At 25.6% G+C, this 14,479-nt stretch overlaps 1 protein-coding gene across 1 annotated transcript; it reads left to right on the top strand.

Moving 5' to 3' along the window:
• The first annotated feature begins 891 nt into the window (after positions 1–891).
• LOC105361344 (uncharacterized) lies at positions 892–12,138 on the top strand. Its single transcript, XM_011498484.1, has 5 exons — positions 892–963; positions 8,976–9,136; positions 9,523–9,654; positions 11,361–11,540; positions 11,807–12,138. Exons 1-5 carry the CDS (start codon positions 915–917, stop codon positions 12,110–12,112), a joined length of 828 nt encoding a protein of 275 aa, XP_011496786.1. The 5' UTR covers positions 892–914; the 3' UTR covers positions 12,113–12,138.
• Positions 12,139–14,479: the final 2,341 nt, after the last annotated feature.

Consider the following 14,479-nt stretch of genomic DNA (forward strand, 5'->3'; position numbering starts at 1 on the left):
TATTAATAACTATTGCATATTTATATTAAAATGCTTACTCATAAAGTATATTATAGATGATAAATATCATATAATTTTAGAAAACTTTATAAATTTAATTGTCTAATATTTAAAGTGATTAATTAATTTTATTTCTACTGTATTAACATAATTACATTTTTTATATATATTCTATTCATTATATAAACCTATATTTTTTATCTATAAAATATGTAAATATGTAAAATATAAAATAAGTAAATTTTTTAATTGCTTACAATTTATTATTTACATTTTTATTTTAATAATCTATCAGCCAATGCACTAATATACAATTGTAAGTCTGAGGTTTTTAATTTAACATATGCACTCGGTGATTAAAATAATATTTGGAAATATTTACAGTATTTATTTTAACTTAAATAGTTGTGAAGCGAAGTGACTCGAGTCGAAGTTTAAGTCTATTAAATGATCTTATTATTTTCATTTTTAAGTGTGAAACCTTAAGAGCTAACTTATTTCCTAGCTTTCGGGTCTCTCACATTTTCGAAATCATTCCGCAAATTACAAGGCACCGAAAATGTCAAGTCCACGCTTGCATCAACGAGTAATTATTAAAAATAAACAACAATAATAATCATTGTAAGCACAGTAGGCATGGGGAACAAGCAGTAATAAATGGTCGAGTAAGATTTTACAGAAACTCACGTGGTTCGAGTCATGGACGAAGTATTTACGTTTACCTTTGTCCTTGCGTTTGTCCTTAGGAGAACAGAACTGGTCTGCACTACTGCGCGGCCTGTCGTGATTCCGAGGCAGTCTGGGACGTCCTCATCGAGGCTGGTTGCGACGCGAGTGTCTGCGATAGGAGGGGTAACCCGGCTGCCTATTACCTCCAGCGGGGATCCGAGATCGAGCTGCCGGACCCCGAGAGGATGACCGGCAAGAGGCTGCGCACAAGGGATCCTTCCCAATGGAATAATAGTCAGTATAATAGAGAGAGAGAGAGAGAGAGAGAGAGAGAGAGAGAGAGAGAAGTTGGGAGAGGGAATATAAATGCTCGCGACGCTGCTTGTAATATTACGTTTAAGTGGAAACTTGAGTTCCATTTAAATATGTGCTGGTTAATAGGAAAATTTGTTTGTACAAAATTTCTTTAATATTATAATTCAGAAGTCTGGCGTATGTAGTGCTTTTCTATATCGATTAATGTACACGCAAAAACAATACAATGCTAGGGAAATACGTTTCATTCCCATTAAATTTGAATTGAGTTTTTACTAGTTGAAGATCCAGCATATTATAAAATTTATTTATAAGAAATATATATAAATATATTTATACTAATGTCCAATAAGCACATTATTTATTTGTAATTTAATATATTTATAAAATTAGTAGACGAATAATATAAAAATTTGTTACTGAATTACGACTATACGAAAATCTATATATTTGTGAATTTTTTATAATATAATATAATTTAATTAATTTTATGATTCTGTTCGTGCTTATACTTTAAATTTATAACTCATTCGATTAAAAAAAATTAAATAATGAATTATTAGATTTTACTTTTAATTAGTCAATAATACATTGTAAAAGAACAAGCAATTTTGATTTTTAATTCTATAATTGAATAATTTCCTTTAGATCACATTTAAATTATTTATTTTAATTAACTCATTTCTAACAACTTCGAGATGTCGTTTACCGTTTTATTTTCACATACTCCTTTTTATTAACGTTTTCTGTTTAGAACACATACGAATTAGAATTAATTTAAATCGATATACTTTTTTAAAAGTAAACCGAATTTTCACTAAAATATGTTTCAATGTATACTTGATTATTAATACAAAACAATTATTTTGCTACAAAGAACGAGAATAAATATTTAAAGCAAATTCAGTTTATTAAAGTAAGTTGTAAGTCTGTTTAGTGGAAAGTAATCAAAACATAATTCGTAAGCTTTATTTTTATTTTATAAACGCGTAAATATGAGTTTTCATTTATATTTTAAATTATCATTGGCGGTTGAATGCGAAAAATACTGTTTACAGTTACCTTCATTTACTTTAATTGTATTTTTCGTAAATTTATTCAGCTATATCGTCAATAATTAAGAATTCTAGAAAGTTTAGAAATTATACATTAATAAGTAAGATAAATATATAATATTTATTGCACCAAGAATTAAATAACAAATAATGATTGTACTTTTATACGTATGGAATTATCTCGATTCTAATGTCAATAAATAAAACAACAAAATATTAATAGTAAAATATATAAATCAGTTAATGTCCGTTAATTTTTTCATTTTATTTGTAATTATCCCAAGCATATATGTCATTCATATATGTCTGTTCAACAATTCAACCGATTTCATTTCACCGAATCGATTGACGATTTAACGTGATTTTTCTGAAGTGATTTAACGAATTCGGTGAACATAGTTCACAGGATTTCGAATTTTTTTAAAAATTTCCAATTCTACGATTCAACGATATTTATTAATTACTACGGAACGGGTATTTACACATTTTACTGCTTTACATATATATCGCATACTTCCAAGAATATCTCTTCCGAAGTCGAGGTTCATAACAAAACTCCGTGCGCATATGTTTATTTGCATCCATACATTTATTTCCATTTATTATTAGAACATATTACAACTATAGATTTATTTATTGTGCGTATCGACGGCAATGGATTACCTCAAGTAATTCTAACCATTTAAAATTAATTTACCTCAATGATTCTACCTCAGCTCCATTCTACTGTTAATAAGCATGCGTCTATGTAAGCATGTGTTCACGGGAGCAAAGGCGCGCGCGCGCGCGCATATAAATATATGACTGCATAGATAACTGTACAAGTATACTGGGCATATACATACGTAAAAAAAAAATTTAATAGTAATCATAGTACGGCTGCAGTTAATAAAATAAAATAAACAATAATACATCCATTTTATAAGTTAAAATCTAGAGCATTGAGGAAAGGTATTGGACTTTAAATGTTTTAACTTTGTTATTTTGTGTTAAAATGCGAATACAAGTATATTAAAAAATCAAGTTTAAAATAATTTAAAGTTGTTGCATTAAAGAATCGTTTCATTTTCTTATACTACAGAGATAGAATTATTTAAAAAAGAATCTTTTTTATGAATATTCAATTGTATTCTTGTTTTTTATAAATAAGCCCACATAGAGAGTACATTACTTTGCACATGTTCGTTAAAATTATTAAAAAGTTTAATAAAAAAATTATTCAGGCATAATTATCAATACATAATTACCGAGAAAAGGAGAAAAGATTTTTCATTTTGCTTTATTTATTCATTGTTATATTAATACTTTTAAAATTATATTTTTCGTAAACTAATAAAAGCTAATTGATTATTTATATTTATTGATAACTCATAGATGATATATTACAGTTTTAGTATTATTTTTAGTATTATATTGGTATTTTTCCATTATTATTATTCTAGTATAATTTTAATATAATATATACAGATCACGTACAGATCCATAAAAATATTGAAATTAATACAATTAGTATTTATATTTTTAATTAAAAGATATTAATTATGATTATTAATATAATTAATTATTTTAATTAAATTAATTATTAATTTTTAAAACTTAAAAATAATGATTTAATTGTTAGTTGCATTATATTTCTATAATTTTTTATGTAGTAATGTATCAAATGTATTTTTTCACTTAATTAATTAAATCAACTGAAATTGATGTATTAAATAAAATTTTACCAGCTATGAATATATAAAATTCAAAATCGTTTGTGACGTGGCTTCATTTTGTTAATATTGAATTTTTAAAAATAGTAATAATAGGTAAATTGAAATATTGACGTGTAATATTCATAACTGAAAGCATTTAATATTATTATCTAAATTAATAATTATAATGTAAAATCGTTAAGATATTTAAAAAATTTTAAAATTTTTAATATTACATTATTTTATTAAATTTAAAATATTGCATATGATACAATTATTTAACAAGTTTCAATTAGAATAAATATTTAAATAACAAAGAATTTTTATTTATGTTTTGAATTTGAAAATACAAATTAGTAAATATTTTGCAGTAATAGAATTCCAATCATCTTTGACTTCAATATTTGAGAAAATCTATAAAATGAATAATCTTGAAAGTATAGTTAAAATAATAAAATGGTAAAAAAATGAAAATTTTTGCATTTGTTAAAAAAAAATGATTAATAATAATAATAAACTTACGAACAAATAAAAAACGTATTTAAGACTTATAATTAATATAAAGTTTATTGGGCTGAAATTTAAGTATAAGAGATAAATTTTCAAGTAAATAATATCTTGGCCTATAATATCTTGAGATTATTTAATATATTTTGTTAAACCTTTAAATAGATAAATTTTCTCGATTTTTCTAATATATATTGTGATAATTAGTGTAAACAAAATGATGGTTTTCATTTTAAATTATGGTGAAATTGTTTTGTCAAATATATAACTAAATTAATAGAACGTAATAAGCATAATTTAATACTCATTCTATTTATATTTAATTGTTTCTTTTGAAATTATAATCTTCTATCTTTAATATTACAATATTATGAATTTTCGTCAATGTTATTCGAAAAGTTTAAATATAATATTTTATATAATAAAATATTATTACAATGGAATAAAGTTTTACAAATTTAACGATTTTATAAATTAAATTAAATTTTTCTTAAAATTTACAATTAATTAAGACAAAAATTTATATGTATATATTTATATATATATATTACAATCAATTTTATAGATCTTTATGTGTAGTTTAATTTGTTAAAGTTTGATGCCAAAGTTTTATTATTCTTACTGTTCGAAAATGGCGTTATTTTCTGGCTCGAACTGCCAGTGTTTCGATAGCTTTAAATATCATTTGCCGCTCCCTCTTGGAGATGCTTAAGGTGGCAGTCAAGTGGAAGGGTTGTCGAAATGTGTAATATTGCGCAAACTTCTTCTGTAATATATAATTTATTAACGATTACATTAACAATAAGCATGGTTCTTGAAGGTGACGATACCGTAACGTCCGCTAGTATTGTAATGACTAGCAGTACTGTGCTCACACTCCTGTGTAGCACTTGTGGCCTTGAGAATTGTGTATACGAACGAAGAACATACCTGGAGATTATGCTCGTTTGTGGCAGTGTAGTTTCTCTTAATGCAGTCGTCAGTCAGCACCGTTGACTGCTTGTACGTGTGTGGCACGCTTGACAATTAGACTTGTGTCCCTTGGGATGACTGATATGATGTGTGTTATGATTGTGAGCGACTGGTGTGTGGCCGAAACACTAACTGTATAACGTAATGACTGTATAACTGTTGACCGACTCATACACAATGAGCGTATGAATGAGCCGCCTCCTTTTGAATAAGCACACGAAAACCAAAGGTTTGATGATTGTTCGTTCCGTCGCGACTCTACTGAAACAACATACCGAGTGTTCCATCATGGCGGTCCTGCTGAGGGCAGACCGAGACCCGTGTGTGCCATGGCTTCTACTGGTAAATGATTAAATCGGTTCATTGTGGTCGGTTCATTGTGGTCGGTTCACTGTGTGTGTGCCACGGCAAGGGGTTCGCAGCAAGAGAACGAGACTCGCCGCGTAGTTGCCTTATATATCCACGCGGCAGTTTACTTACTTATCTGGCAACAAAGCATCGTCGTGGCTATACGTAGAAAGAAAAATTTAGAAGTTTCGAGAATTCGACGAAAAAAACTAGGCTTAAGAAGTTTGGAGAATTTCAAGGGACGTTACTGCTCGAAGACCATATAAACATTGTAGGTCATTTGAAAACAAAATATAACAAGTATACGAAAATTCTCGTAACCAAGTGTTTACAGAAATTTGAGATTTATAAAAGGCCTGCGATACCGACAATCGACGGTCTTGGAAATTTACTTCAATACCGAACACTTACATATAATATTATTTTCCATAAAACTTATAGCAAAATAAACTACGTAGCAAAATTCAGTTTCACATCTGAAGGTTTTAATATTACGTTAAAGACGACATTTTCAAATGAAAATTAAAACATTACACATAAATAATATAAAGTTTATGTGAAAACAGATGCAAAATTTTTTATAATATAATAATGACTTGATCGTTAAATTAATGAAGTATTTCTTAAATTATATAAACTAGTTAAGTAATTAATATATTAAATCTATGATTAATCTAAAACAATTGTTCGATTACTTTAAGAATTTGACTTTAAATTACAGAGCAATAAAAGCGCATTTAAATTATTATAATTCATTTATAAAAAATATAATTGTATATGAAGTTAAAATACATACGTAATTTTATTCGAAAAAATTAGAATAAATTTAATTCTCATACTTTGATGGATTTTGATTTAGGAACTCAATAAATTACTTCATTCTAAAATTTATCAATTGATAATGTATCTTTTAATAACTAATTTAACTAATTATACCTATTAAATATTCATATATTTCTAACATATTGAAAAACTGTTATCAGTTCCTCCAATTAGCATTCTGTTTTTATTATCTATATTTATACATTTAATAAACTGTACAATGAATGGTTAAAATTATTATAATTAACAAATTTTTATTACATTATTTTTACATGAAACTTTATGCAAATTATTATACTTTTAATTCTATTCCATTGTTCGATTAAATTAAAATTTTCAATGAAATATCGCAATGTCTTTGATAAATTGTAAAACTTACAAGTTTGTCATGCAAATTATTGTACAAAATTATATATTTACTAACCAACATTGCTTACATTAATTTGTCATTTATTTTTCTCTATATCGTAACATCTAATATTTGTAATTAAAATTTTGAAATTAATAAGGCATAATATAATATGCAGTTTTAAATCAAAACTTGAAGCATTATTTTAGACACTGAAACTTAATATTATTTACTTATTTTTACTTTTTTGTTTATCACTTAAGAAATTATATATTTTGCCTGTCACATATAAGTTTTCATATGATTATTTTCTTAATATTCGAATTCGAGATTTTTTTTCATTGTACAATATTAGTAAAATAATTATTCGAGCTATTTCATATACACTATATATATGGAACATATAATATATTCTTTATTTTGAAGCTTTCAAATCTTCTTCTATCTATTTACATAAGTAAATTATCATTAGAACTTATACATTTTTTCCTTCTATACCTATGTAATGATACAATTAAAATATTTATTAAAATAATTTGTTAATCGTAATATTAATACCAATATAATCAGATCTTTCTAATTTCAAATTAATCAAATCCATTGTAATTTATTTGTATTCGTTTTCCTTTGAATAAATATAATACAATAAGATATATTGTTTTGCTAAATATTTATTTATTTCATTATTTTAAATCCAGTTATTTTAATCTTGAATATTTATACAAGCAACGGTGCTTGAAATTTATTTCAAAAATTATCGCAAATATCGTATTATTTAGCAATGCCTAATATTTCTTCATATTATCGTAATATGATATAATTTGCTCATTTTCATTATTATCAAATAGTATTTTTCATTTTTATAAATCTTGCTTTTTACGATATTAGGCTGTCGGATTACTAATTTATGGCAATACGATTTAAAATTGTAGCATAAAGTTAACTTTTTTGATGGTTCAGTATAAATATTGCGCGTTCAAAGCATCAATAATACTATATATATATATATATATGTGTGTGTGTGAAGTCTATGCGTAAAATGTAAACAAACGTCATTCGGTGCAATTGAATAATAAATTGTGAAAGGGGCTGGTAAACGAATGGCAGACACGAAACTTTTGTTTACAACAATCATGGCTGCATGAAGTATACAAGCTTAACACGTTCGATGTGTGCATATTGTGCTTAAAACGTTTGAGTTTTACTTGCTTTGCGCATTTAGTAAGTCGGAAACGCCAGCTGCAAGTGGTGGATGCCTCTGAAGGACTTTTTAGTAGTCGCGAGATTTTCAACTTGACATTGTTAAAAATGGAAAAATCAAGTATAATTAAGATACTTTTACGATATTTTGTGTGAAATGCGTACATATTAAATTTAAATATGCATTTTTTGTGCAATAATATATATATATATATATATATATATATATATGTATTGTAACGATAATTAATTTATCACTGCATTTTTAATTGGTTTAATGTTAAAGTGTTTATAAAGATTTTGTAGTTTCATACATTAGAAGAATTAAGAAGTTTTAAATAAATATAAACATGCATAAAAAATTCGTGATATATGAGTCATTGTTTTATTCTTCATCAGAATCAAAAGGATTACTCAAAAATTTCTGAATTTCAAATTGTTAATAGTTTTTACCACCGTGTATTAAATTGTGATTCTGGTTTCATCTCTTTTCTTATTATTATTTTATTTTTATAATACAGATATTTGAATCTAAATTTAGATTAACAATACAATATTTAATTGTATATCAGAAGTTGGAAAGTTCTATTTTAATATAATAAGAGTAGTAACTTATGTGTAGTTTATAATTATTGGCTAACATTAAATCAACATTAATTTTACATGAACAAATCTGACCTTTATACTTCTTCGTATAATTTATCAGCAATTATTTCTATGCCTTATAAGTTACAACTGCTCTTGTAATTTTTAATTATCCAACAAGTATACCTGGCAATGTCAAAGAACTATTCTACAATTAATTCGAATCGTACTAAATATTACATGAAAGCATATTCTATAGATAAAGATTTTAATTTTAATACATTGCAATATTTATAATGATAAATAAAAAGTTAATAAAATATAAAGAGACGTTTTTTTTTCAATTTTCTTTATTAAGAAATCATAAGATTTATTTGCTGATGTACTGTTAATTATAAATGGATCGCTTTATCAATGATTTTCAATAACCACCATCGTAATAATATGAAATTTTTGTAGATCTTGATTTCAAGCCTTCGAATATAAGAATATGGATTCATAATCGAAACGTTGGAAAGCTACAGCAAGTACTTTGGGAGGGTCATGGATCGAAGTTGCGCTGTGAAACAAGTAATAATGTCCGAGTAAAAAGGTTTCTCGAGGCGGTACCTTTTATTATGGTATATTATGAATATTCTCAGTTGCTTGATACTTTTTAATTTTTTTTTTTTTAAGATAAAATCATCGGTTATATTAAGTCATTATGAAAATTTTCTTGCATGATAATATTCTTCTTATAAATAAATAAAGATTATTTAATTTACCATTTATCATTTGGAATGGTAAAATATACATATAAATATTATATGATTTTATGAATTTAATAAACTTAATGAACGAATTTTAAATTAGTAATTGCACATTTCATAAATTAAACTGCATTTTTAAGCGCACTCAATATAATTATACATTATAAATACAAAGATAAAGAAAGATCTTCCGTATTACAAGAAATTAAAATCGTAGGCGAAAATAAAATTGATTTATTTGTAATTTCAATTTGAAGGGAACAATAAAGGACATTCACTTAGCAACTATAAAAAATGATATCGAAGGATTTCGAAAAAGTGTGGAGGAACCCGTGTCGCCAATCATTTTAAGCAGTAAAGACAATAATGGACTTAATGTGCTTCACAAGGTAAATTAAACCAATTTTGTATTTCAAAGTCAAAACGTACCGGGAGTACAAAAATAAGTTTATTATTAAAGTAATCTTATTATTAAATTATTAAATTTTATAATAAGTATTATTAAAAATATCGAACATTGGTATATTTCCTCTATTAATAATACAAGGCTTGTCTCTATTTATTTATTTATTTATTTAAATACAAAATTCTATTTTTTTTTTTAATACAGTACTTTTTCATATATAGCCTATATATGAAGTGAAAACACAATTTTCTATTGGAAAATTAATTGCCAAATTCCGATTACCTATTTTAATGCGTATTCGTTGTGAATGCTTAGTTAACTTTACTTTAATTTATTATAACGCAAATCTTCGTTGGTAATTAAAAAATCCAATATTGCTTCTTTTATCTAAAAAATAAACCTACCAAGAAATAAAAGACAAATATTTATTAAATTTCATTTCAATTTTTCATATGAAATTTTATAATTTAGCTCCCCACTTTATCTAATTTGTATTAAAAATTATTTTTTTACAGTGTGTTGTATTTATATCCATTATCGTTTTAATTATAAACTTTTTTTTTTTTTTTTAATTTATTCGATACAATAATAGAGTATATGCAAAATGTATTTTTATATTTAGAATTTCAAATTTTAAATTTGTGAAAAAATGCATCATATTTCACCTAATAATATGTTTTTTAACGTTTGCTTCGGTAAGTCTTAAAAATACCTTTGACGATGAATAATTTCTAATTATCTTTATCCTCTTTAATATAAATTATTTTAAAGACACAGACATTTCTGTTCTAATGATCTTCGAATGAACTCTACTAATGGCAGATTGGAAACATTTTATCGAATTCTATTTGCTGTATTTTTTTTTTTTTTTTTTTTTTTTTTTTTTTTTTTATATTTATTTATTCTCTCAGACCATTAGTACTAGTCCATTATTTATTGTTTAATAATATTCACTTACGCATATTACGCGTAAGAGCAGAATGATGTAGCACATATCTACGTCGTTAATAGATGCGATAATAAATATAATCCTTATTTTATGTGTTCAATGGAAAATAACCGTATATATTTGAAATTGTTGATCTAATTTTTTTTTTTTTTTTTTTTTTTTTTTTTTTTTACAAAAATAAATAATCGTAGACAATTAAGTTAATTAATTTTCACGCAAATTTTCTTGTTTTTATTTATACAAATAATCCAAGAATTATTATTACTTCATATCTATTTAGCTATATAAATCGTTCGATTCATTCAAACTTCTACTACTGTGTGTGTAAACACTAATGTGTTGGAACTTTACTCTTTAGCAAATTACTCTTTACAGCATATTTGCATAAAACTTTTTTCATTTTGAAAAAAACTTTTATTCGCGAAAAAAATCCGTGGTTAAATGTCCGTTGCTTGTGCCTATAACTTAATCGATGTAAAATGTTTATTTTTTATATATCTGTGTACTTTATCTAAAGGTTCTGCCTTTATTTATAGCTCAAGATTTATTTATAGTTTTATTTACCTTTTAGGTATTAACAAAGTTATTAGGTATTAACTAGATAGATAAATAAATTTTTATTTATCTTTTTAAGTTGAAAATTTTAGAAACAGTGAAATTCATTTGTATGTAGATATAAAAATAAAATTTCAGAAATAATTAATTCATGAGTTGTAAATTAATTGTACGAATTGTTTTAGGCTGCTGGTTTCGGTTACGTGGAATTAGCTCAGGAAATTCTTTCAAAGTACCCCGCTATCATAAACGCCCAAGATAACGAAGGCAAGACTCCCCTACATTACGCTGCAATTTGCAAGGATGGTGGAATTATGTATGATTTACTAGTGGATTATGGTGCCGATGAAAATAAGATGGATAACGTAAGAAAGGAAAATATTATAATTATGCAATATATGATAAAATTTATGATTTTATTATTTAATAAATTTCATATGGGCACTTGAAATATTGAAGTGAAATTCTTACCAAATAATCCATTTATAAGTCTGTCGTCGTCGCTATTTTATTTTACCTAAGGCCAAAGTGGCTTAGCCAATCTCCTGTCTCAAGATCCGAGTCTCTTGCATTGACTTGCGCCGGGTCTAGGCCGAATAGGTACTAATCGATCAAAAATTTACGTTCACAGCGACAAAAGCCCGCTATCTTCTACAAGAGCCGGGCATCGGACATGGACATGGCGAGTCTCGTGATGATCCCCGACGCTCCCCGCGTTTCAAGCTTAACTTATCCTCGCAACTGGGATTGGCGCATCATCGAGACGGACCAGCCGTTGACGCGGATCAAGCATACGGGTAACAACGCGGACGACGACAGCGCGTTCGGCAGTGCCGAGTCGGCCAAACTTGCGGAGGACGCTTCTACGGAGGTACTCACCATTATTACGCTGCGGATGTCACTCGAGGCGCGGCTTTTCACTATCCCCGACGACTAATTATGAAAGCCAGATATATATCCTAGTTTTTTTTGTTAATTGAGGAAGGAGACTCGGAAGATTCGTTTTCTGCTTGGCGCTATTGGCGCGTCGGGGGTTAATGAAAAGTTCACACTACACATGCACGAACGAGGGCTCAATTGCAGAATATTGACGATTTTTTATTTTTATATTCTTGTCTCATACCTACGTGTAAGCTTTAATGGTCTCGTGCCTTTGATTACTCACAGATTGTACTGTTCCGAGAGTACATTAGTGTTCGTGAAACAGGGGTTAATAATTAATTAACATACTTATATCTGATCTTATTGCTTCAGAGTCGAATAATATTTCTATGGTTTTCAAATTAAAAGAAAACAAATGTATATATCAGTAAAATTATCATATCAATAGCAATATATATATATATATATATATATATATATATATATATATATATACACACACACTAATTTTATGTAAGGGCATGAGGCTTGTGAATAAAATTTATCTATGCCTCGATTCCATTATTTTGTTTAAAGTATTTTAATAAAGCCAACTTAACCGTTCATTTCTTAGAGTATCAAAAATTTTAGATTATCTTCCCGAATTTATTTGCCAATATTTAAGTTACAAACTCCACTATATAATGATTCTTAAATTTTATTCTATGAATTAATAAAGTTTTATTGTAACATTTTGACAATAAGATTTTTAATTTTGTATTTTTCTGTGACATTCAATAGATTATAAAATAAGCATTGCACAGCTAAGAATTAAGAAAACAAAATAACAAGAATAATCATATTACGCCATAGCTGCATATACAAAAAATACTTGAAAATAAAATATTTTATTATTAAACGATAAGATTTTTCAAAGTTCTAACACTTTTTATCTAATGTTTAAACTAAGGAATTTTTATAGATATATCTATGTATTATTTATTATTTTCTAATTTAACGTATCTTCAAATGAATTAGTACGTATAGGAAAGTATTTTAATTTTTAAAAGTTGATCTATACGGTATTATTAATTACATAAATATTTAATTTTCATAAAGCTATTTTTTAATGCCGTCGCATAGAATAGTTTTTAAAAAATGTACAAATATATTTCTAATTAAATACGAAAATGTTTTTCATTTTTCGTTTTTTCCACGCTGTTTCTTATATTATTATGATATGATATGTATGTATAAGCCATTGAAAATTTATCGTGAAAATTTTGTATTTTAATTTATTACTTTTATGTCTGAAGTTGTCATAAAGATTAATTATCTTAATTAATAATTCTCGTAATAGCTTAACCTTCTTGTAATACGTATTTTTAATGTACTATAGCACAAAATTACACCGAGTATATTATATTTTTATAATTTATTAAAATTTTAGCGTAAAGTATACACGTATTACTAGTATAAAAAAATAATTGCGTATAAATAATAAGTAAATCTTTTAATATATTTATAAGAGCTACTTATTTGAATGTCATTTATTTAACAAAAAATTATTTAAAGCTCTTTTATAATTACAATTAATCGAACGATTTTAGAAAAATTTTATTTAAAATAATTTGAATGACAAAATTAAATACATTATTTCCTTATTTTAACATAGATCGCAGTAAAAATTTTTCACTATACTAAAGCTCGATTTATCAATTGTCATTTACATTTTTTCATTAATTCCGTGCAACTCTATTTTAAATGCAAAAATTAAAATACTGTTACTTTTGATTTATACTTAATTTACTTTTTAATAATATTTTATATATACGGAGATATAGTTTTTTAATTATACAAGTAACTTGGTAATATTAAATAAATTACTTAAATTATACATTGTCTTATATTACACGGCTACTTATGTTTGTATTAAAATAATCAAAGTATTGAATTCAGGATTAGGATAAAAATTTATTGTAGTAAAATTAAAATTTTACACGGTTAAAATTGGGTATTAACTATTAATTGCATAAATATATATTTCTATGAACATATAAGCAAAGCATGTTTCTGATATTACAGATTTATAAATTTTAATTGTATGGACAAATATCAAAGAAATATTTAACTTGTTAATATTTAAAAACATTATCATATACCATCACAATAATGTGATAATTCATTTTATTGTATTGATAATAATTATTTTTTATTATTTTTCTTTTACTAATAATATACAATAAACACTAATTAATAAGAAAATATTTATTGTATACATTTATAAATAAATTGCCAAACAATTATTTAAGTGAATATAATATTTCTTTCTATAATTAGAAGACATCGAACATCCACCTGCCATTTGGATTAATTACCCTTTTGCGTCATCGATTTATTTTTCATGGAAAGCACATTCTGATTAAAATGTTTGCCTGTGTAG

This window comes from Ceratosolen solmsi, unplaced genomic scaffold (genome assembly GCF_000503995.2).
Source record: "Ceratosolen solmsi marchali unplaced genomic scaffold, CerSol_1.0 scaffold30, whole genome shotgun sequence".
Taxonomy (NCBI): Eukaryota; Metazoa; Arthropoda; class Insecta; order Hymenoptera; family Agaonidae; genus Ceratosolen; species Ceratosolen solmsi.